This window comes from Micropterus salmoides, unplaced genomic scaffold (assembly GCF_014851395.1).
Source record: "Micropterus salmoides isolate LMB-PRFRI ecotype aquatic unplaced genomic scaffold, ASM1485139v1 Ms_hic_scaffold_8, whole genome shotgun sequence".
NCBI lineage: Eukaryota > Metazoa > Chordata > Actinopteri > Centrarchiformes > Centrarchidae > Micropterus > Micropterus salmoides.
The window spans coordinates 27,037,598-27,060,217 of NW_024044570.1; the positions used below are offsets into that span (position 1 = coordinate 27,037,598).

Genomic DNA, 22,620 nt, shown 5'->3' on the forward strand with positions numbered 1-22,620 from the left:
CATCTTCTCATTGGCAGAAGTTGTTCGACACGACTGAAGCTCACCTGTGACTTGCTTGAAAAGCTGGCTGCTTGTTGTGAAATACTAAGAGACTCATTTGCAACCCTGTTGATTGTTTACTGTGGTTGTTGTAATTAGTATGTGGTTGAGTAATCAGTCCTTTATGACTGTGACTCTAACTGAACAGATATCAAAATATTTTTAGCTGGAGTGTGCTTGATCTTAATTAAAATTCCCATAGTTATATTGCCAAGGGAGTCCCAAGTTGTTGTTGAGAATTGAAATAGCAGCTTGGCAACAAAAATCTCATCTAGTCTAATTGTCATGTTGACAAGCACAGTTCCAACTGTGGTAGAGTAACAGCTTTGTAATGCAGTGGGACTGCAGCACAGTAAAGCTTACTAAAATCTATATCTATATAAAGTGTGCCTCATGTTACATTTCACCTCAATTCTTCAGGATAAGATAACTTTTTTTTTTTTAGTCTTAATAGATTGAAACTTAATCCTGGTGTAGATTTAACTTGGGTATTAAACTAATGTTTTCATATACTGACTCTTTGAGTTCAGACAATAACAAACCAGTTTGAATGGCCCCTTCCAGCATTTTCTTTTGTTCAATCAATTGTTCAATGAGTATACAGTATACAGTACCGGGTGAGTGCCACTGTGTGTGTGCAAGTGAATGAAAAATGCATGACTGCTTTTACTAAGCACATATAGTAGTCTTCATGAACAGTGATGTTACAGAAGCACAGGTACACTTTGGTGGCTGTTGTCTTTCAAAATGTCATACTGGTGAATAGTTGCTTTTTTTTGATGTCCTAAATCCAATAATGCTCTTTGTTGGCCCGTAAATGAACAGTGGAATTATTTGTTTGACTGAGGGCATTTGTTTATAAGCTATATTTGGTTTTGCAGCTAGCTGCGGCTTTCAGCACATCTCAACGCTTGATCAATCAAGCATGGAAACATTGTTTGTGAACACTTCCCGTGTTGAAGCTCTTGTTGCTATGACAAGTGATCTCCTTACAACAGTGGTTCTCAAACTGGGGTCTGTCCCACCTTGGGGGGCATAATGCCACTGGTCGGGGGGCATGGATGTTGAGCAGACCTAAAGTTGCATGAATGTGTCATGTGGTGGTATAAACACAAAAAAGGGCTTTGATGCAAGCAAGGCTATTCTGCCTACCTGAATCTTTCTTTTATTTTAATCGCATGTGTTAATGATTGATAAAAATGAAATCCACTTTTGCTGGAGTAAACTTTCTTTTCTTCTAAAAGTCGGGGTTTGACAGAAAATAGTTTGAGGACCACTGCCTTACACTCTCCTCTCCCCACCTCTTCCCTCTGTTTCTAATCTTTCTTTTTCATCCATCATTTTCTAATGTTTGTCCCACCTGTCTTTTTTCCCCCCCTAATGCTGGTGACAGCGCTATGTAAGGATGTACACAGGCGGCGTTAGCACATTGGCTGAGCAAATAGCCAATCAGCTTCATTCTCAGGAAGACCCTAAGCCCCCACCTGAAAAGAGGGATTTGGTAAGCATGCTGTCCCGGGGAGTAGAAGGCACGTAGCTGTATAGATGAAAGCCTCACTTGCCAGAGTGCTGTTGATACATTGTGTGTGTCACAGTTTAACCTCGATCCATCTCCCTTTAGCTATAGAGTGTCTGTTTGCTCAACAAGTAACTGCAGTTTGGGATGTGTTTGTAGATCATTTGATCGCTGTTCCTGCTGAGACATAACCATAGACTTGCTCTGTTGTGGTATTTTTATTAGGTTATAAAGTAGTTCGATACCCAGCATACTTCGACAGTGGCCTGGTGTGTGAGCGTGTGGCTTGATGTCTACTTAATCTTTGATGTATTCAACCCTCTCCTCTCCTCTCCCATATGTTTCCTTTATTTTTTTCCTGAAAACTGATCAATACTGTATCCTTCCACAGGGCTCTCTCAGAAAAGAGTTCCCTGTCAATATTGGCGGCAGCGATGTGTGCTTCTTCTGCCGAAAGCGTGTGTATGTGATGGAGAGGCTGAGTGCAGAGGGGAAGTTCTTCCATCGCAGCTGCTTCAAGTGTGAATACTGTGGCACCACACTACGACTTTCCTCCTATGCCTTTGATGTGGAAGATGGTAAGTCTAACATTAAGATAAATAGTATTCCATTGATATCCCATCCATCCTAAAGTCCTAAACATCAGCTGCAGCCAAAATGAATTGAATGCACCAGCATAAAAAAAAAAGCAACTGTAGAATTTGAAAAATGTTTGACTTTGGCGCTCTCCAGTGGTTGTATCAAAAAAGAGATTAAGGCAGACAGACACACCACAATCTCCAACTCCATCCACAGATATACAAACCAGAGACATTAAGATGAATGAGCTGAAAGCAGCACATTCACTGCACCAGATTTCACCAGGCTTGTCTCATTTTTGTGCCTCCAGAATGTTTTGAAAGATGCTTTAACCACGTGAAATTTCAGCACCTTCAGTCTTTTAATGTGGAAATCTCAGCCATTACATTACATTGATCCCAGTTGAGAGTTGAGGGCAGTCTTATGATTCCATGTTTTTCCTCTATTGGAGTTGCCTATTGTACTCAAGGACAGGCAGCAGATTGTTCATTGAGACAGAGTAGCTGTTTTTTTTCCCCAGTTAGTCGTGGGACTTAAACCCACTCATTGAGACAGAAAGGAAGGAATTTTTTTTATTCTGAATGGAAAAACACACAACGACTTCTACAGAACAGATGAAGCCTATGGACCCTGTGCGGTGAAGTCTGCAGAATATGCAGTGCACATATTATTTATTTGCTTATGTGTTGTCTTCTTTATCCTGCAGGGAAATTTTACTGCAAGCCCCACTACTGTTACCGTCTGTCTGGCTACGCTCAGAGAAAGAGGCCTGCTCCCTCCCCTGCTCCAATCACTGCTAAGGTACCTATTTTTATTTACTTAATTGAAATCCTGGTGGAAATCAGGCTTGGCTGACTAACAATGAAGAAATAAATGTTTTGGTTTGTCTTCAGAATGCAGTGTGTAGGCAGGGGCCTATCGAGATGGAACAGTTTTTTTCCCTTTAACCTTTTGTTCTTGTGCACAGACCGTCCAAGAGCACTTGTGTCTCCCAACACTTTGCAGTGGTTGACGTCACCTGTCTTTCAACTTTTGCAGGAAAACCAGGCACCCCAAACTCCTACGGCGACCGTGGACGCCCCCGGAAGAGCGATGGCAGCAGCAGCCCCCTCGGCCGAGCTCCAGCCCTCAGGTACCACACTTTCCTCTCTTGCTGTGGTGGCTGCGCCCTGCCGTCTGGCCATGGGCGTGGGAGTCCCGCTGCGTACCCTCCGCCGCACACTCTCCTGGACCTGCCACCAGGTGGCACACAACCCTCTAGACTCTCCCTTCCTGTGTACCTACTGCATCTACCTCTTCTGCTGTTTCACCATCAATGTCCTGCTCGACCTCCTCTAGCATGACTCTCTTGTCCATCCTTTTTTTCCTTTCTTACTTCCTTTTACTCTTTGCCAACTAATGTCAGTGGGATTGTATTTAGCTGATTTTGTTAACTCACTGAGCCTGCGAAGCGTTCATGTAAATCTTGTGATTCTTCGTCTCAGTGATTGATTTATTTCTTGAAGATGCAGCATTCTTTCTGTTTCTATGGCAGCCATTTTATGACTTGTGATTGGCCGAGGCAGTTAAGCAGTGCTCTGGCAGCATAATTTTAAAAGTGAATGGTGCATCTTAAGTTTATTTCTTTTTCTTGGCTTGGAAATTAAACAGCAGGACAGAGCTGGTCATCTCTGGTCAAGTAGACAGTATTAAGTTTTACATGAGATGTGGCAGTAATGTGCCCGCTTTCTCAAGATTTGGCTAATAGCAAAACATTCATACATCCTAAATGAATTACATAAAAATTTATTTAACCTGCCTGTGTGTTTAACGAAGAGCCAAGCTTTATTCTTTTTGTGATTGTAACCTCTAGTGGCCTGTGACTGCACACTTCTAGCTCTACCTCCTCCTGTGTGATGTGTTTCTTTTAGAGCCTGCTTTGTGATGTGTTTCTTTCTCACTGTAAGTTGTTCTGCGCCTACAGTATCCCCCTTACTGAAACTCACCACACTGTGATGAAGTGCCTGTATCAGTGCTTTTGTGAGCTTTACCTTTCACCCCTCCTATCAGAGCAGCTTAAAACTGAGAGCTTGAATTAGTGCCTGTGATTGGTTCTCCTGTGATTTTCACTCCTCTGTCCGACCTTCTCGGCTGCCCTGTCCTCCTGCATCCCTCACCCTCTCACCCCTGACAGATTGCAGCTAAGCTAACAGTACATCTGTGCTACATTAATTGCATCGGATATTATAGTTAATTATAGTAAATGTGAGTAGAAAGAGCTGGACAAAACCGGCTGGTAAGATTCCCAGAAAAAGAACTGGAATTTAAGTAAGTTACGTTTAGGCCTGCTGCCATGTGTGGCAAGTATAGTATTATGAATTAAAATTCTTACTCATAAATACTGTAGTAATACGATAAACATATGTAACATTAATTCCAGATATTAACAAAATTAAGGACTTACTTTCATTACTAAAAATGGGTGACATGGAAAAATAGTATTGCAAAAATAGATGCATCATTATAGTATCTGTTTAGGAAAATCATGTCACATTGTGTAGATCTTTTCATTAGAGAATAAATAAGAATAAATTTAGAAATAATTGTAAATATGAACATGTTGGAAAGCCTGAAAAACAGTGCAAATTGCATTTGTTAGGTCATGGGTCGCTTTAGCCCTTTTAATTTCAGGGTTGGTTTTGATGGAAAGATCAACCAACCAAAAGGAAACCATTACAGTCGTTTGACCACATTCCTCATCCACACAACATCACTTATGGCGCAGTATCAGATGTCACGCATTCACTGTCACGTCCATCCTTTTTAGTGGGATTTACTCGAGCGTCATTGCTTTAGGGAATTGTCTGTCATTTTGTCCAATCTCGAGGACTGGAGTTCTGTCTCTGCTTAAGTGAGTGGAAATACGTGTCGTATAACTTATACTTAATTTAATTCATTCCACTTACATTCACAATCATCCAAGTAAATTTGAATGACACATTTCCGAAATAAATACAGTTTTAAGATTTGCTTCTCAGGATGGGAGAAGGGCAAGACACCAACCAAGTTTGTACCAATAACTATTTTAGAGTGTTACCTTATTTGTGTTTGTTGATACTATTTGCTGTAGGAATATAATCTAATGCAATAAATTAGAGATCTTAAATTGGTGTGTCCTTGTCAGTTTGTCCTTTTTGAAAATATCAAGTTGTTGTGCTGGTGTAGTGGGAGTAAATGGCAATAAGTAATCTAATAACGAATTTGTATGGGGGGGAAAAAAACATTGTCAGAATTTGCAGCCATAATCACACTACTTTTCACAAATAGTGACACAGTAAATTTGTTTTGACTCAGTTAAATACACAGACAAATAAATACAGTTAAAGGCTTAAAGATGCACCTTTTAATCAGTCCTGCATGGCTCCTGCACTGCGGAGGGTTGTGTTTTTCTCTGTTCCTCTCCTCTCTACTGTTGCACCTACTTGATTCTCAGTTGCCTTTTTTTGTGCTCTCTTTCCTCTGCCTATCTCCAACCTGCTGCCCACCCCTGATGCTCGCGTGTCAACCCCAGTACCGGAGGTCAACGGCCTGCAGGAGCCTAGTCTAGCTAAGCGTCTGCGGGGAACTCCAGAGCGCATCGAGTTGGAAAACTACCGCCTGTCCCTGCAGCGGGAGGAGGAGCTGGAGGAGGTGCCAGAGGAGACACTGGCAGAGCACAACCTCAGCAGTGTGCTGGACAAGGCCACAGATGCTGACCTGGGCTCCAGGTAAGAGCATAAAAATGATGGTATTTTTATGCTCTGTTGTTGAATGTCTCAAGCATGCATAATATTTGGATTTTTTATTTTACAACCTGATATTGGATTGGATTTCTTTGCGGTTTGTATCAATTGATTTACACACCATTCCTACCACTTTGAAGATGCTAAATATTTTTGTTGTGAATCAAACAAGAAATAAGCCAAAAAAACTGAAAACTTGGGCGTACATAAGTATTCACCCCTCCAAACTCAATACTTTGTAGAGCCGCCTTTTGCGGCAATTACAGCTGCAAGTCTCTTGGGGTATGCATCTATAAGCTTTGCAGATCCAGCCACTGGGATTTTTGCCCATTCTTCAAGGCAAACCACTCCATTACTGGACGGGTTCTGCTGGTGCACAGCGTTCTTTAAGTCATACCACAGATTCTCAAATGGATTGTGTTTTTTCTTGGGGGCCAAAAAGCTCAATTTTAGTCTCATCTGACCAGAGTACCTTCTTCCGTATGTTTGGGTAGTCTCCCACATGCCTTTTGGCGAACACCTAACATATGTGCTTGTTTGTTTTTTTTTCTTTAAGCAATGCCTTTTTTTCTGGCCACTCATCTGTAAAGCCCAGCTCTATTTAAAGTCCTCCAGTGAACAGATACTCCAGTCTCCCCTGTGGAGCTTTTTGTTGCCTGTCTGATTAATGCAGTCCTTTTGGTGGGCAGCCCTCTCTTGGCAGGTTTGTTGTGCTTCCATATTTTTTCCATTTGGCCAAAAGCTTTAATAGTGCTCCGTGGGACGTTCAAAGTTTTGGATATTTTTCTATAACCCAACCCTGATCTGTACTTCTCCACAACTTTGTCCCTGACCTGTTTGGAGAGTTCCTTGGTCTTCATGGTGCTGCTTGCTTAGTGGTGTATATATTCTGATATAATGTGACACGATCTAATACAACGTTGATTTTTTTTTTTTTTGTTCGCTTTCACACCTTTTTGCAAGTGAACCAGAGTTTGTAAACAAAACCACATATGTGCTAAGTTCATCCATTAGTTGGACAGAACTTCTGGAGTGGGTAAAAGCAGGAAGCTTTCTATTCACAAAGCAAACTTTACTATAAAAGCTCTGGCAGAATGCATACTGCTATGTGTAGTGCCATCACTAATGAGTCATGTTTAGCCATTTCATCACCGCTAATTACATTATGAGGTACATATGAGGTAGTTATCAGTGTAATTAAACACACAATCTGCACTTATTATGAGAGCTTGTTAACTTAAAAAAGGGCAGAGTGCTTTCCTCAGTCGGGTCGGATTGATGTCGGGGCCATGTTCACACATTAAACCTTACCAGAGTTTACTTGGAACTGTACTGAGACCACCTCTTCAGCCAGGTCTCAGTACGGTTGTTTGGTTTGCACCATAGTGCGATTCCTGGATTCCCACATTTCCGAAAGATCTGCACCAAGGGGAGAAAACAAACTCTAGTGCCAAACAAGACCGGTGTGAATACACCCTTAGGTTGCACACTGGTGGACTTTATTTAACTAAAATATGTGACTTCTGAAGGTAACTGGTAAGCTACTTTTTCATTTCACTGTAGAAGAAAAAAATAGGGAGCTGATTTATTAATTTTATCACTTCTTCTCCATACCAATGAATTTTTGCTTAAAAATTACTTTTTAGCAACACGTTGAAGTTCAGTCCTTTGCTTGTGTTGCTTTGACTGATTTCCCCTCTCACTTGTTCTAACACTTTACTGGGACTCCTCCTCTGCTTTCCAACAGTAGCTCGGAGTCAGACATGGAGGAGGAGGACGAGCAGGAGGACCAGGATCAGGATCAGGAGGAGGTGGAACAGCAAGCTCCCAGCCCCTCAGACCTTGGCGGCGTTCCCTGGAAGGATGCGGTAGGGCTTCACGCCAAGCTGAGGGGTGAGGAGGGAGAGGACGAGGCTTTGGCCGACGCGGTCAGCAGAGACGGGGAAGTAGATGAAGAGGAGGAGGAGGAGGAGGAGGAGGAGGATGAAGATGAGGATGAAGATGCTGAGGAGTCAAGCGATGGTAAATTTGTTTTTCGCTCGTTGGTGTGATTACAACATGATTTCTATGAAAACCGGAAATGTAGTTTGTTTCCATTGGTGTATGTTAACACCCCACGTCAGTCTCCATTTGACCTGTTGGCGAAGTCTGTGTCGTGAAGTGTCATTGTCCCAAACATTGTTGTCCTCATCCTCTTCTTCTTTCCTCCTTTTCCATCCCCTCCTCTTCATTACTTCCCCCTTTCCACTGTGTTGCTTGTGTGTGTGTGTTTGTGTGGTTTTGTTGTTGGGCCTCCGTCTCCCCCTGCTGGCAGAGGGGGATTACTGCCCCTGGAATAGAGAGCTCCAGTCAGGCCTTTGGCTGGAGAAGTACCTCACAGATGAAGAGGATGTTGGTACATTTAAAGGTAGCAGCCTGTGGATGCGTTTGCAGTAACTTTGAGCGTGATAGATAATCCTGGCTGGTTTGGGTTTCTTTTTCAAGGATTCAAGAGTGTGGCTTTTATTTTGTTCTCTTTGTTGTCTTTGGTTTGTCGGTTGCAGTTGTGTTTTAAAGGATTTTGTTGTTCATAAGTGTGTTTCTTTTAAAGAGTTACAGTGAGGCTCATCCCACGTTAACCTGCTGTTTAATACCTCAGTTTTTTGAATATGGCTTTATTACACTAACCCTGATGCGTGTCAGAGATTTTTGGGTTTCCCCCTCTAGGCTGTGCAGTTATGGTTTGGTATTGGGTTGCAGAATAGTTCTGTTCAACAAATGGATGTTGTTTTTTTCTTTAACGTTATATATTTGAAGCTCGGTTTTATAATTTAACTTTATTTTTGCTGTACAGTGCATGCAGCCTTCCTCTCCCTCGCCTCTCTGATGATTTTTTTTTTGCCAGTGTATTCTAACTGTCTTTCTGCCTTCTCCCTTTCATTTTTGTCCTGTCTTTTCCCTCCTCTCTTCTTCTTCCTCTTCTTCTTCTTCTTCTTCTACTATTGTGTGTGTTATCCATCTCTGCATACACAACTTAACCACAACCCCTTAAACACAACACTACACCATATGCTGACACCCTCATTCAGCCAGGAACGTACAGATCCAACAAATCCTGCAGCCTGTGGATCCCCAGGCCATTCCAGGTTTGGTGAGAACACACCTCGACTCTGAGGGAGACAAGGATGGCCAGCCGGCCTCTGCCTCCCAACTCTCCCAGCCCTCTGAGCTCACGCAGCCCTCCTCCACAGGTAACCCACCCAGAGGAGCTGAACACCTGGGAAGACTTTGCTGGGCGAGTCCCAAACTGTAGGCCTTACAGGGTTAAGGATCAGTGTGTCTCATTTCGCCAGTGTGGCTGCTGCTGTTCTGTTTTTATGTCTGTGTTTGTGACAGGAGGAGCCACCTCCCCCAACTAACCCACCTGTTGTTTATTATCATCTCTGATTTTGTACATTTTTTGTCACGTTGCTTTTTTATTTTTTTGGAATGTCTAATTTTGTGTGTAATCATTATTAATTTGTCGTTCAGAGGCGCTGTTGGTCCTCTGGGGTGAATTTGAAGTTCTTCAACCACATCCCAGCGCACCATTTAACCCCCTTGTCAATTCTTTTGATTTTGTTCTGCTTTGTTCCGTTGTGTTCTGCTATGTTCTTTCCCATGTGTCTAATTACTTTACTGTTATTTTCCTGCCATCTATCCCTTGTTGTTCTGTATCTTCTGGTTTGAACGTAGCCCCTGCCCACACATCCGCCCGACACGAGGCAGTGAGAGTCTGGTTGGAGTCCATGTCTGGAGGTAGCACAGACTTAAAAGGGATCACGATATCCCGTTTCAGACTCGTACTCTATCTGTCTTCCGGCTGGCCTTTTTTTCTGGAGCATGCAGAAGCACATGCCGAGACCAGTAAACTCACAAGCATGCATGCTGTAAGGCTGTCGCTCTCAACGAGTTCTGCACACTTTGGGTCACCTTTCACTTCCCAACCTCTCATCCAACCCTTCCAACTTCCAAAATATGTATTATTTCTACTCACATAGTACATTGCACTGCAGTGTAATGTATTCCAGAGACAGTCTATCAAGTGCTGGAAACACTTAACGCTGCCGTGTTTCTTGCCCTGATGGGTAATGTGTGAGGTATCTGCTTGTACTGTTATTACATTTTTGAACTAACCTTAAATGCCACTTGTACTTGCACTAAGTTCAGATAATGAAGCCGTTCAGGTACTTTATGAACTGTTTAAAACCTTGAATGAATGAAATGAGAAGTCCTACACATATATTTCAATTCATGGGCAGCACTTGTGTTCTGGGTTAAAAGCTTCGAGAAGATCTTCTCATGCTCATACCCACTAGTTCTTTCAAAATGTGCCTGTGCACCCACCTGAACAGTGGCCTATTTAATGCATTTAGCAGAGGTGACTTTTAAGGTTGTGATTTTATTTCACAATATCATGAATTAACTGTGTGGGTCCCTGTTTTAGTTTTGTTAGAAAAATTGTCTCTCCCAACAAACTTTGTTTACACGACTAACTGCTGCTCGTCTCTTAACCAGTGTCATTTACCTTTTTGGTTCTGCTTTTGCTTGGTTCAAATGTCATCCATTTGCTAATTTTAAAATGGATAGCTGCATGTATTCATTTACTAATGCTACTCTGTGCCCATCCTTAGTTCATATTTATTCAGACCTATACACGATTTTATTTGTATGCAAAACTAATTTATGATTTTCTTGCCAGAAAACATTCCTTAAAGCTGTCCTCAGAAAGAAAAAAGGATTTTGGTTTTGAAGCCTTTTCATCCTTTTTTCAGCCATATATATTTTTTTTCCTATAACTGAGCTCCACTCTTCAAAATTGGTCTGATAGATTATTTCATTCAACGAACTTGGAACCCTGGTCCTCTCTTTTTTAAAGTTTTGCCTGCAGCAAGAATTTCCGAGAAAAGTTCAGTTTAGGTTAGGTTTTTGAAAGTTGAATAAGTTCTCGCTCTGTTACTGACCGAAGAATGAATGTGTAACCAGTTGACTCATTTTCTTTTTGCCTTTTCTTTGTCGTGCCAGAGCCCTGTGAGGATGAGGATCTAGAAGCAGAAGCAGACAGTCCAGATATGGAACCTGGTACAGAGATGGATCAGGGTGAGCTGTAATACATACATACATACAAACACATAGTAATGAATAAGTTCTTTAAAAAAACATGTTTGATTCACAAAGGACTCTGCTCCATTGCAATAAAATGATAGAAATAATTACAAGTATAAAGCTGAGTAACATAAATATTCCATATGTTGTGTTCTAGATGACATCCCTTCAGATGCAGAGGCTGAGGCTCGTTTGCATCAGCCTGAGTGTGCTGAAGTGCTTCCAGAGGAAGACAAGAAATCAGAAAGTCTGACTGTCACCTCCAGTATTGGTACATGGTCACCTCACATTCCTCAAAATTTATCACAGGGATATCTTTTTACACAAATAAAAAGCAGTACCATTTTTGTTGTTTGTGCATTCAGAACCATCCTGTGTCAGCCCCATGCAGAAAGAAGAAGTTGTCCTTTCCCCACTCAAACCAGCTCCAGAGCCTGAAACACAGGTGAGATAATTCCACACTGCTCAAGTTGAAAGTTTGTGATGTTAGTTTTGACTAATTCCTGATCTTCTCTGTTTCTTCTTCACATAACTGTGGTGAAGTCTCCGGGCTCCCGCTTTTTCCCAGACCTGTTCATTCCTGAGGAAGTGAAGAGGATAACTCCATGTCCTTCTCCAGCCGCCAAGAGTCCACTGTGCCCTTCGCCAGTCCAGGATCCTTCTTCTGTCCCTTCTCCTACTATTGCTGCCGCTGCTTCCCCTGTCAATGTCCCTGCTTCACCTCCACTTATTTCACCCACCAAATCACCCAATAGCTCTCCAGTCAAGCCAGACATCGAGTCACCTGTCAGATCACCCATCAGATCCCCCGTCAAGTCACCTGTTGGCTCCCCAATCCGCTCTCAGCCCACCCCCCTACCAGAGACTTGCAGGCCTAAATCTCCGGTCTATCCTCACCGCTCTATTTGCCCTCTCACGGGCAACCCCCTCTCCCCGATCTGTGCTCAGCCTTTGCCCTGCCAGGAACCTTCATCCCCTCTCATCTCTGACTCTCCCGTGAGAACTCAGCCTGTCCCCGCAGTCACTTCTACGCCCATGACCAAAACAGACAAGGGAACACCTGAGTCCTCAATGCCCATAGATTCCTCAACAGAGGAAACTCCATCTAAAAAGGCAGATATCATTGAGGAATTTTGGTTAAAGAGTGCAGAGATCAGGAAGAGCCTCGGGTTATCTCCTTTGGACCGCAGTAGTAAAATCTTAGAGAGGAGCGCTGTTAAGGCTCCAACGCAGGACTCCACCCCTGTTAAGACTCATTATCCAGGTGTGTCTGAGGAACAGAAGCCTGCTTTTACTGGCCGCGCTGTCATTCGCAGACTCAACATCACTCTTGAGGGTCAGGTCATTACCCCCATTGCTCCTGCAGAGCCCAAGAGTAATGGCTCTGATAAGAGGGACCTCAGCAGCAGCTCTGGCTTGGGGTTGAATGGAAGCATGCCCACGAGCCAGACAGCAAACAGTGACAGCTACAGCACGTCTGACTCCACTATGCTCACCCCACCCTCCAGCCCACCACCACCTGTGCCTGCTAATCAGTCTCCAGCCGTGCTCAGGCAGCAGAGACACCAGGTGTCCTGGAGCAACGGAACAGAGAAACCTCGATTTGAAAGTGCCAAAGAGCCAGCAAAAACCAAGAGTCCTATTCCTGCTCCGAGGGCCCAGCTGAGCCCCGTGTCTGCACCCAAACCCGCACCCAGGAAAGCCGCCTCACCCGAGGCAAATCCCGAAGCTGCTCCAGTCGTTGTCATGAGGGAGAAGAAGAAGAAGCCCCGGCCAGAGGAGGTGAGGAAGTCGTTTGTGGAGACAGTGGAGGAGATTCCGTTTGCTGATGACGTGGAGGAAACCTACGATGAGCGGACACCAGACACGAGCATGAACAGGTACTATACTCCACCCACCAGCAAACCCAGCAGGGACAAACCTCCCCTACATCTGGCTCTAGCAATGGAAAACGGTAAACCCAATATCTCTGTCAACCCAACCTCAAAGAACCAGAGGGCAACTCAGTTCTCCCCAGAGGCTAAGGAGATCGCTGAGGAGAGAATAAGGGCACGAGAAAAGTCCATCAAGAGCCAGGCTCTGAAAGACGCCATGGCCAAGCAGCTGAACAAAATGAAAGAATCTGACATAGACAAGGGTGCCTCACCTAAAGTGGCCTGGAGTGTAACCCCAGAGGCTGCTGGAAAAAGTAAAAAATCAGCCGTATCTCCGAAGATGTCAGCCGTGAAAGCCCTGGAGTCGAAGAAGGCAGAGACTATACCCGAGCGTTTCTTCAGCAGCAACAAGAGTCTAGACAGCTCGGTGGCATCGTCGGATGGCTCCTCTACGAGTAAGAGCAAAAAACGAAGTTCCCTCTTCTCACCGCGCAAGAATAAGAAGGAGAAAAAGGCCAAGAACGACAGCAGCAGGCTCTCCAGCACGGACGAGACACCGCCCAAACACAAGTCACTGTGGAAGGCTGTGTTCTCAGGGTACAAGAAGGACAAAAAGAAAAAGGATGATAAATCATGTCCAAGCACGCCATCCTCAAGTTCCACCACTCAGGACTCTGGGAAGAAGAAAATGTCACCTCCTGGGAAATCATCAGGTGAGAAAGGTAACCCAGTGTAGAAGTGATTGTTATATAAATAGAAAAAAATATCTAACACATTTCTGATTTTGCTTATTGTTTGGTACAGACTTGAAATCACGCAGAAACTTGAGCTTCTCAGAGGACTCAGACCTGTCCTGCGACGATGTCCTGGAGAGGTCCTCCCAGAAGTCAAAGGCAGATGTGAGTTACTCTAACTCTAATTAGAAACGTTACATCTTTTGTCATTAGGTTTTTTAGACACGTATAGCCTCGCAAAGCCAACCTGAGCTCATTTTTGATTGGACATTGTTGATTGGACGTCTGCATCTGCAAAAGGTGTGCCTGTTTATCCTTTCAAACCAGAGTGAATGAAACATTTGCAGGCAGGCTTAGCGAGGCTGGACGCGTCCTCATCACATCTATTGCATCCATTTCTGTTTTAAAAAACACTTTCCTTTAAATAACTTCTTCCACTCCCAGCGGCATTCGGACATCTTTGACCTAGTGTCAGGCATGCAGAGGGAAGCGATAAAGGAGGAGAAACTGGAGAAAGAGAAGAGGAGGGAGTTAAAGGAAAGAAAGAGGGTGAAAGAGAGGCATAAAGAAAGAGAGCGGGAAAAAGAGGTTGCTCGAGAAAAGGAGAAAGATGATGAGGAGGTATTGTGCAGAGGGGGTGAAATGATTTTGAATTTCATATGAACATAATTTTGTAAATGGGCAAATATATATATATCATACTAACATTAAGTTCAGAAAGCTTGCATCTGGCTTTTAGACTGACCTCAAATGAATCTTTAATACTTATCATTCAACCAAATCTCGAAAAACACACATTTTCAAGGTCTTCAACACCACAATACGACATGTTAAATGCACATCATAATGATATCCATTAGCAAAATTACAAAACGAGTGAACTCTTCAAAAGGCTCGATTCATATATATCTTATTAGGACTTTGAAGAAATTCAGCACACAAAACCTAAATTCCTATAGCATGTAATTTTATTTTAATACATTTGCATTAATTATGTTGGGCTGAAATTCAAAATGATTGTCTCCAGTGCTGCTCAGTCTGTGTGTGGGTATGTCTGGTGGTTTAGATAGATGCAGTTGAGTTCAGGGCCAGAGGCATGAATTCATTAACCGTTGTAAACACATTTTAAAAACTCTGACATGCTGTCATTTAGTTTTCTTCACTTTGACGACATATATGAAGAATGATTTTTTTTTTTTTTTTCATTCATAAATAATATCGATCTGAATTTGGACTTCATACAGCTACAGTATCTGTATCATGCCTGCCAGGCCGTGTGCAATTCAATGAGAGCCCACAGGAACCGTGTTGCCTAGTCTCTAGTAACTGTTGTGGTGTTTTTAAAGTTTTCCAGATCTTGGCGTGTATTAGATGTATTATCGTAGGGATAACTGTAGAAATAGTATTGAAAATAATAGACCTGTCTTACTGCTTAAGGGTAAGACAGCAAAATCCTTGGTTAGAATCTGAAGAATGTGATTTGTAACCATTTTGTTTGACTAATTTCTGATTAACATAGCTGTTTTTGTTTTGGTGTGGGATATTAACATTGCCTGTTTTAATTGTACCAGCTAAGTTATTACTTTTTTGTCTTGTTATGTTTTATTTTGACCAATTCAACATAATCATTAACCCATTTAATCATATCATCTGTATCATGTTTGTTTCCTTCCTGTTTTGTTTTGTCTTCCCTAAGTCTGTTTATGTCCCTCACGCACTGGCATTCAAGAGATCGTACGCCTCAAAGGTAGTATTACATACGTTCCAATTGAAAACCCCCCCACCCCTTCGCGCATGTGCCGGTTTACTGTCATAACACCATACGTGCATCTGGCTTTAAACTAACCGTCCCCTCTGGTTGCACTCAGTCGGACGCAGCGCCCACTCACTCACTCAATGCTGGATATCCACTCTGTTTAAACATGAATCTCATTGCTCACTTTTCCCGGTCACAATGATACCTCTCCATCTCTCGATACCAGGGGCTGTTCCTCTCTGACATTAACCCGCCTTTCTATCACTGTGGCGCTGTTTATACTCCAGTCTGGCCACTGGAATAACTTTGACACTTTTTCTTCAGTGCTTTTCTCTCTTCCGCCTGATTTATGCAAACTTTTTTACATCCTCACAAGTCAGCTAATAGGGCAAACATCCCTGCTTTATTGGCATACTTTATTGCCTATTATCATGGAAGATTTCATAATGTGAAGAGGGACTGTAACCGTGAGAGCTGCAGTGAAGTTGTATACGTATATTCTAAGATGTTTCATGTTACCATACCTTGAGATTGCAGTTTATAGACCCAGACAAGCCTGTAGTGGTGTTTTAAATATTCCAAGCTAGATGACATTGTGCTAGTCAATGTTGTCCCTCACCTTCTACAAGATCCAATCTGAGTTTCCCCCTCCTCTGCTGGCCAACTTTTCTGAAGGGCCAGTGCCCCATGAAGTCAACTCCACATATTAGCAGCTTGTGAATGAGACCTCTCTGACCCATGTGTTTGTTATTACACCAGAAAACCTACACAGAAGAAGAGCTGAATGCCAAGCTGACACGGAGGGTCCAGAAGGCCGCACGACGACAAGCCAAGCAGGAAGAACTCAAGAGGCTGCACAGAGCCCAGGTAACTGAACCTTTGCTGATGCTCTGACTTTTCCTCTTATCACCGCAGTGAGGTGGACATCTGTGGTTTCGAGTGAAATGTCTCTGCAACTATTGCATGGATTGCCATGAAATTTGTTGCAGACATTATACCTGCTAAACATTAGCATGTTAGCATTGTTAAGTACAACCTCACAGAACTGCCAGCGTTGCAGGCCCTTTATCTTGTTCTGAGGTCATCTTTAAAGTAGGTTTATTATATTCTTTTGTGTTGGCTTACTTACATATTTGTGTGCTGAATAGCTCTTTCAGAGGGGTGTTTTCTTCAAAAAATGTGACAATAGTTCATGTGTACTGTGTATATATCTGTATTGTTAGTGGTATACTAGAGATGTCGCTGTTACTCAGTGTTGTTCTGTTGTTGTTTTTCATTTGTAACTTACCATATTGTCACTCTAATGTGACTCAACCGTCTTGGAGTGCGGTCAAATTCATCCATTGGTTAGGAAATCCACCGTGATTGATGTTGTTGACACTGCAGTCAGGCCAGTCCACTGACTCAGCACTAAGCTAAAGCCAAAGTCTCTTCTCCTGGAGCTGTGGTTGGCTGGCCTGAATTTTGCTTCCTTTTAGTGGCTAGTTTCAGAACCCAAACCACCCTTTTTGTTCATCTCCCGTTGCTGCACAACACTGATAAAGTTCAGCCCTGACAGAGGAAGTTAAGAGTCTGAGGCGGGGAGGAAAAACAATAGAGCTGTTTCTTCTCATTTTATGCATCTCTCAAACCACCCCTTACATAGCTTTACCCACATTAAACCAATTGTTATTTAGACACTTACCAGTGTTCAGGTGATTAAGGTGAAGTACTCTCCACTAGGAACGCATTTAGATTTAAATGTCTGAGTGTGTCACAAGGCCCCAACACTTTGGCTGCTGCAAGCTGTTTGTTGTTACTAAACAAGGTGTTTAACATAGGCGCCCAAGGTCTGGGTCGAACCAGGCTGCATGCCCCTCTCAGAAGTCCTAAGAGGCTGCATCCCGGCCATCATTGCCCCCTATTTCCTGCCACCGCCACTGCTAATAAGAAGTGAGAGTCTGGTGTGGGCTGAAGAGGGGAACACCCAGGAAATGTTTTTGGTGAAAATCATGAAATAATATTTGCCCATAATAACAGACTCTCATACGTGTAGACATCACTCCAGTGCTAATTAAAAGTACTCCCTTTGCGCCTCGAGACATTAATTTTTAATGAGGGTTAACTAAGTGTTCGAGGTAATGTCTGCAGCCCGCTCCATTAGAATCTGTGGGACAAATCAGTTGTAATTTGTAATGAGCGGTAGATATTATTATTCTGTGCACCAATGTGATGTGAGATAACTCAAGTCATTTCTAATGTACTTGCGCCCGTCTACATTTAACTAATAATGTGACTAACCTGCTTGTTCATTCAGATCATCCAGAGGCAGCTGGAGCAGGTGGAGGAGAAGCAGAGACAGTTGGAAGAGAGGGGCGTAGCTGTGGAAAAAGCTTTGAGAGGAGAAGCAGGTAACAACTTGGCACTTATACCGTCACACATCTTTTAGATCAAGCCGCCCATCCCGTGTGGTGTATCAGTAATGCAACTGCAGACAGACACGGTGCTCATATTCAGTGAACTAAAGGGTTTACCAAGTTTCATAACTCATTTAAATCTCTTATGATTAACATTTTACAAGTGATTTACTGTATGTATAACAATGAAATTATGTTTTTGTGTCAGCGCTGGCTCCGTGAGACCACGTTTCATCTTGATACGATATGAGTTCCGTCTATTCCAGAGCTCTGAAGGGAATGATAATAATAATATCGATGGTTAGGATGACGTAACCTAGAATTGCATTACCTCAGAAAAAGTGTCCCTCTGCGATCATTTAGATTGTGTTGAAGTCATATTCTGCATTTACCGTTTTATTCATTCAGTGGAGCTCAAGCATATTTCGGCATGTAGATTAGTGAGCAGAAAGACGTATTTGTATCTCTAAAGTAATAAACTAAAATTATTCTTGACAAGGGACTATCACAGACAATATACTTCTGAGATGAAGAATACCTTGTTTGTTAGAGAGCAGCACAGTTCATTATTTGGTAGAGTTTTATAAGAGTGTGAGGCATGAATAGTGCTCAATAGCAATAACACATTATTTATATGATGTGGGTTTTGTATGTGAGTAAGGTAGTGAGATTCTCCTTCATAGAGTTGACAGTATATTCCATCCTAATTTACTTTATGGATATGGAATAACAATTTACTTTTCCCATCAGCTGTTACTGCTGTCAATTGTTTGAGTATGTTTTAACTTGTTTACTACTCTACTCTCTTAAAGGATTGTATAAAGGTACTTATACATTACCCAAACAGCACAAAAGAAGATCAGGTATTAGATTTACTGTAGTTTCCTTCCTTCCTTTTTATTAATGACATGTGACACTGTTATGTAGGCTCCATCTGTGGTGACACACTGCAACAGTTCTCCATCTCTGAACATGTCGATCTTTGTTCGTCCATAACATGTCCGTCATCGTCAGTCCGAGCTGCATGCGATGTGAGGAGAATGTGTGTCCCGACATAGATTTGTGTGTGCTCATTCTGGATGTGTTTTGTCTCCTTCACTGCCTCTCAATGAGGAGAGTTTCTGTACTCTGATCAAGACTCAGATCACGGAACATTTTCATGAATGCAATCAGAACGTAAAGAAATAAAAATATAGATTGGTTTGCGGGCTGACTTTATTAGAATATTCTCTGCTAATATTTGCTGTGGCTGAGTGACTTGATACAGATAATTGTCTAGGTCTTATCTCTCTCTCTCTTTTTTTTTATCATGGTGAGTAACAGCAATCCAGAGTTGTTTCTGACTTCATCTGTTATACTGAAACGTCACACTTAAACCTCAGCTGCTCTTTCAATCTGAAATTATTAAATCGCTGCCGTATTGTAATCAAACACTGTTCCACATGGATTGGATAGTACAAAATGGGAGGATATTAAAGCTTTTCTTGCTATTTGAACAAATTAAAAGCAAGCAATACAAAAACAAAAAAAACAAAACAATTTCCTCAACATGTCAGCACGCAGCACATTAATATATTTACATTGTGTGATATTAAGCAGACTGAGCCAGCAAACAGCAAAACAACAAATCTATGTTGCAGTAACTTATTATTTTTGGAAAATGCCATGTAGTATTGCGCAACCTGACTGCATTATGTGCTGTGGTGAGTACCGACGGACTCTCTTTGTTCTGAGTGTTGCTGCGGTGTGTATGTGTGTTTGTCTGTGTCTTGTGTGTTTGCAAGAACATGCATGACCTGCAGCTGTTGGAGAATTTTGTGTGTGTGTGTTTGTTTGCCCAGTTTGGGGCTGTGTGAAATAACTCCTATCTCTAATATATCCCTGTCATTGTAGACTATTGGGGAGATTCTAATTACAGTGAAATCCTGGACTTGCATCTGGGCGGTATGTATTTCAAATCTGTCGCTTTAAAGTAACCTGATGGCTAACCCAATCTGTCCCCCAGCCCCGTTTTATTTCCTTTTTACTACTTGAGCTTTGTACCCCTCATATCTACCTTTATTGGCTGGCTGATTTGCTGGCTGGCTTTTAGCCTTGTTGCAATACTTTCTGCTCCTATAACTCCCCCCTCCCTTCACCCTCCACTCTCACTGGGTTTCTAGTTCAGTCAATCTTTACATCAAACAGAGATCAGACACTTGGCCTCGTGCTGTCCTCTTAAGAACGTCTTTGATCTCTATAAACTCATGAATGATAAATGAATGAATTAATGAGGAACTTTTATTTGTCACTCCTCAGACTGCACAATACAAACCGCAGCAGAGATATAAACAGAGACATAAATCCAAACAGCAGTATATACATTCTTGCATTCAGAGAAATACTGCACAGAAACACTGAGGGCCACTCCAACAGAGACAACAAAATAAATAATGTTAACACAATTAAACAAAAGTAAATAATGCAAAATCATTATTGACCTTACAATTTCATACAACTCACAGAACATGATCATTAAAGATGGCCTCTCTTGTATTTTCATTGATACATAGTTTGCCAGATAAAATGAACAAAGAATTTGTTAGCTAAAATCATGAAAGTAGCAGCATGGTGGTCAAGATTGGAAAACAGCATAAAAATAAGGTTGCTGATATTCAATATTTTTCACATTGTCAGCGAATCCCAAAACCTTTAATGGAAAAAAAAAAGCAAAAAGTATTTTCTTTGCAAATTTAACCCTGTTAAGCTCATTCATCTGTGCTCAGTTATTGTCCAGCATCTATTAGAAACGTGCACAACACGTTCACTGTAGTTTATCTGTCACACACACTTCATCCTGCTGCTGTATACTAGTGCACAGTGTGTGTAATTAAAATGGTTCCCACCAAATACACTGTCTACTCCTGTTTTAGTAGCTTTTGCTAAAACATTGCTACAGTGCTCAGCTGGTTTAGGAAATGATTTTGTCTTTAAAAAATATATTTGTGACCAGTTTTTAAACATTTATTCATTAAGAGCCAATAGGACTGAGATCTACAGACGGGTTAGAGAAGTATTAGGAGTCAGACTAACACACTGTTTGTTTTGGTCTTTTCACGGGATTTGTTGACAATAAGAAAGCTACAGAACAATACCAGCCTGTATCCTTAAAAGTAATTATTACAAAGAACACAAAACCGTCTCTCAGCTGTGGTATAAATGTATCAATGTACCTGTTTGTGTTGCTGACTGTATGACACCATATTTAAATTTTTACAGCTGTCTTTGTGATATTCTGACACAGATGAACAAAAGATTATGTAGTCTGACATGCTGAAAAATATATTGATATTGTAATTTTTTGTTGCACCAAAAAATATCAAAGATGAAGAAAAAGCACATTAACATACAAAAGAGACACATGTCACAGCATGCAAACATTTACAAACATTGGACCCCTCCCTCCCAACAAACACATAACTGTGAAAGTATTGAATACCCTTTCCTGGACTGACTCATACTAAACTGCTAGCATGGCTCTTAGCTTCCCCTCAGAGCTCTGTGCTGCTGCAGTTCTGTCCTGTAGTCCCAGCAATGGCTACCCTGACTTTCTCATACCTGCTCAGTTGCATTACTCCCCGTATGTGTGTGTGTGTGTAGTGTGTTCTAATAGGCAATGTTGCAACCATTGACCCTTAGCTGCTATGTCCAAGCTGTGATTGGTTATCAATAACAGCCGTCTCGTGGTATCTGTCATGATCTTGTAGACTGTGGCTTTGAATATGAGTGGAATGCATCTTTTCCTCCTCATGTCTGCTGTAAAATGGAATCCCTCAACAGGAGTGAGAAACAGGTGCCACATTTCCACATATTTGAGCAGGGCCTGCGCTTCTCTGTGGTTTTGTCCTGCTGGTTGTTGTCACTCATAAGACAGAGGATTGCGTGGGGTTTTGACGTAAAGATTAGTAGACCTTACACAAAAGAAGATTTCTAACCTAACTGGCTGACAGGGTTCTTGAAGAGGCATTTTATCAGAAAATCCAACTTGTTTTTATATTTTTGAGTCGATAGAGGTAATTCATTCCATGTAGTATGTGTGTAGTATGTGCGGGGAGGAGCATCCCCACGTGCTGACAGCTTCAGAGTCCTCTTTGTCTTACTGTGTTTGATCACCTGATGGGCAATAGTAGCGTTTTTGACTCAATACCAGGCTGGAAAGTGCATAGTTGCTATATTAGCATGGTTATACTTGAACCCTGCAGAGGGTACCCAAACTAAAGCCAGGATCTATACTTTGAATCATTTCCCATATTATTTTAATCCTCTACTTTAATGATTATACAATTAAGGTAAGTGCTAACAATACATTTCAAATAAATAAAATTTTTACTAGGTCTCCAATCTGTATTGCAGTTTTCCCAACAGAATTTGACTTTTTCCTCTGTGATAGTCCCTTGTAGTAATTATCTGGCATTCTCCCAGCTCCTTAACCCACCAGCCTGAGAACACTGAGTCTCTGTCTCCTATTTGTGTCATGTGATGGCACAAGTCCGAATGTGTGTGTTACTATCAAACATCAGTTTCCTCCATCTGCATATTCTCCCCGAATTTTCCTTACTTTACACTTAGTTAAGGGTTAAGGTAGCATCATCCACTAACAATGATCTTACTTTTGGGAGAAAATCCCTTTAGCGGGTGCATATTAGAGAAAAGCTCTAATTTGCACTTCAATGGTAGCTACACTTCAAAAGTCCCCACACCATCAACAAATTGAGCCGGGTGGTCTAAACATGTTCAAATAGTGTTTACAAGGAGAGGCTGAAACATCTTCAAAGATGAAGCAATTATCTGTGACTGTGAGG

General features: G+C 42.0%; 1 protein-coding gene across 1 annotated transcript in view; it reads left to right on the forward strand.

Moving 5' to 3' along the window:
• LOC119893282 (protein-methionine sulfoxide oxidase mical3a-like) overlaps nt 1–22,620 on the forward strand; it is an 89,591-nt gene that overhangs the window by 59,282 nt on the left and 7,689 nt on the right. Inside the window, 19 exon segments of the mRNA XM_038705323.1 lie at nt 1,433–1,540; nt 1,947–2,133; nt 2,841–2,935; nt 3,173–3,266; nt 5,685–5,880; nt 7,643–7,917; nt 8,210–8,302; nt 8,964–9,125; nt 9,610–9,672; nt 10,939–11,013; nt 11,177–11,290; nt 11,385–11,464; nt 11,563–13,606; nt 13,698–13,792; nt 15,324–15,374; nt 16,143–16,250; nt 17,680–17,773; nt 18,592–18,642; nt 19,673–19,723. Of these exon segments, the coding sequence (XP_038561251.1) occupies nt 1,433–1,540; nt 1,947–2,133; nt 2,841–2,935; nt 3,173–3,266; nt 5,685–5,880; nt 7,643–7,917; nt 8,210–8,302; nt 8,964–9,125; nt 9,610–9,672; nt 10,939–11,013; nt 11,177–11,290; nt 11,385–11,464; nt 11,563–13,606; nt 13,698–13,792; nt 15,324–15,374; nt 16,143–16,250; nt 17,680–17,773; nt 18,592–18,642; nt 19,673–19,723 (4,036 nt within the window).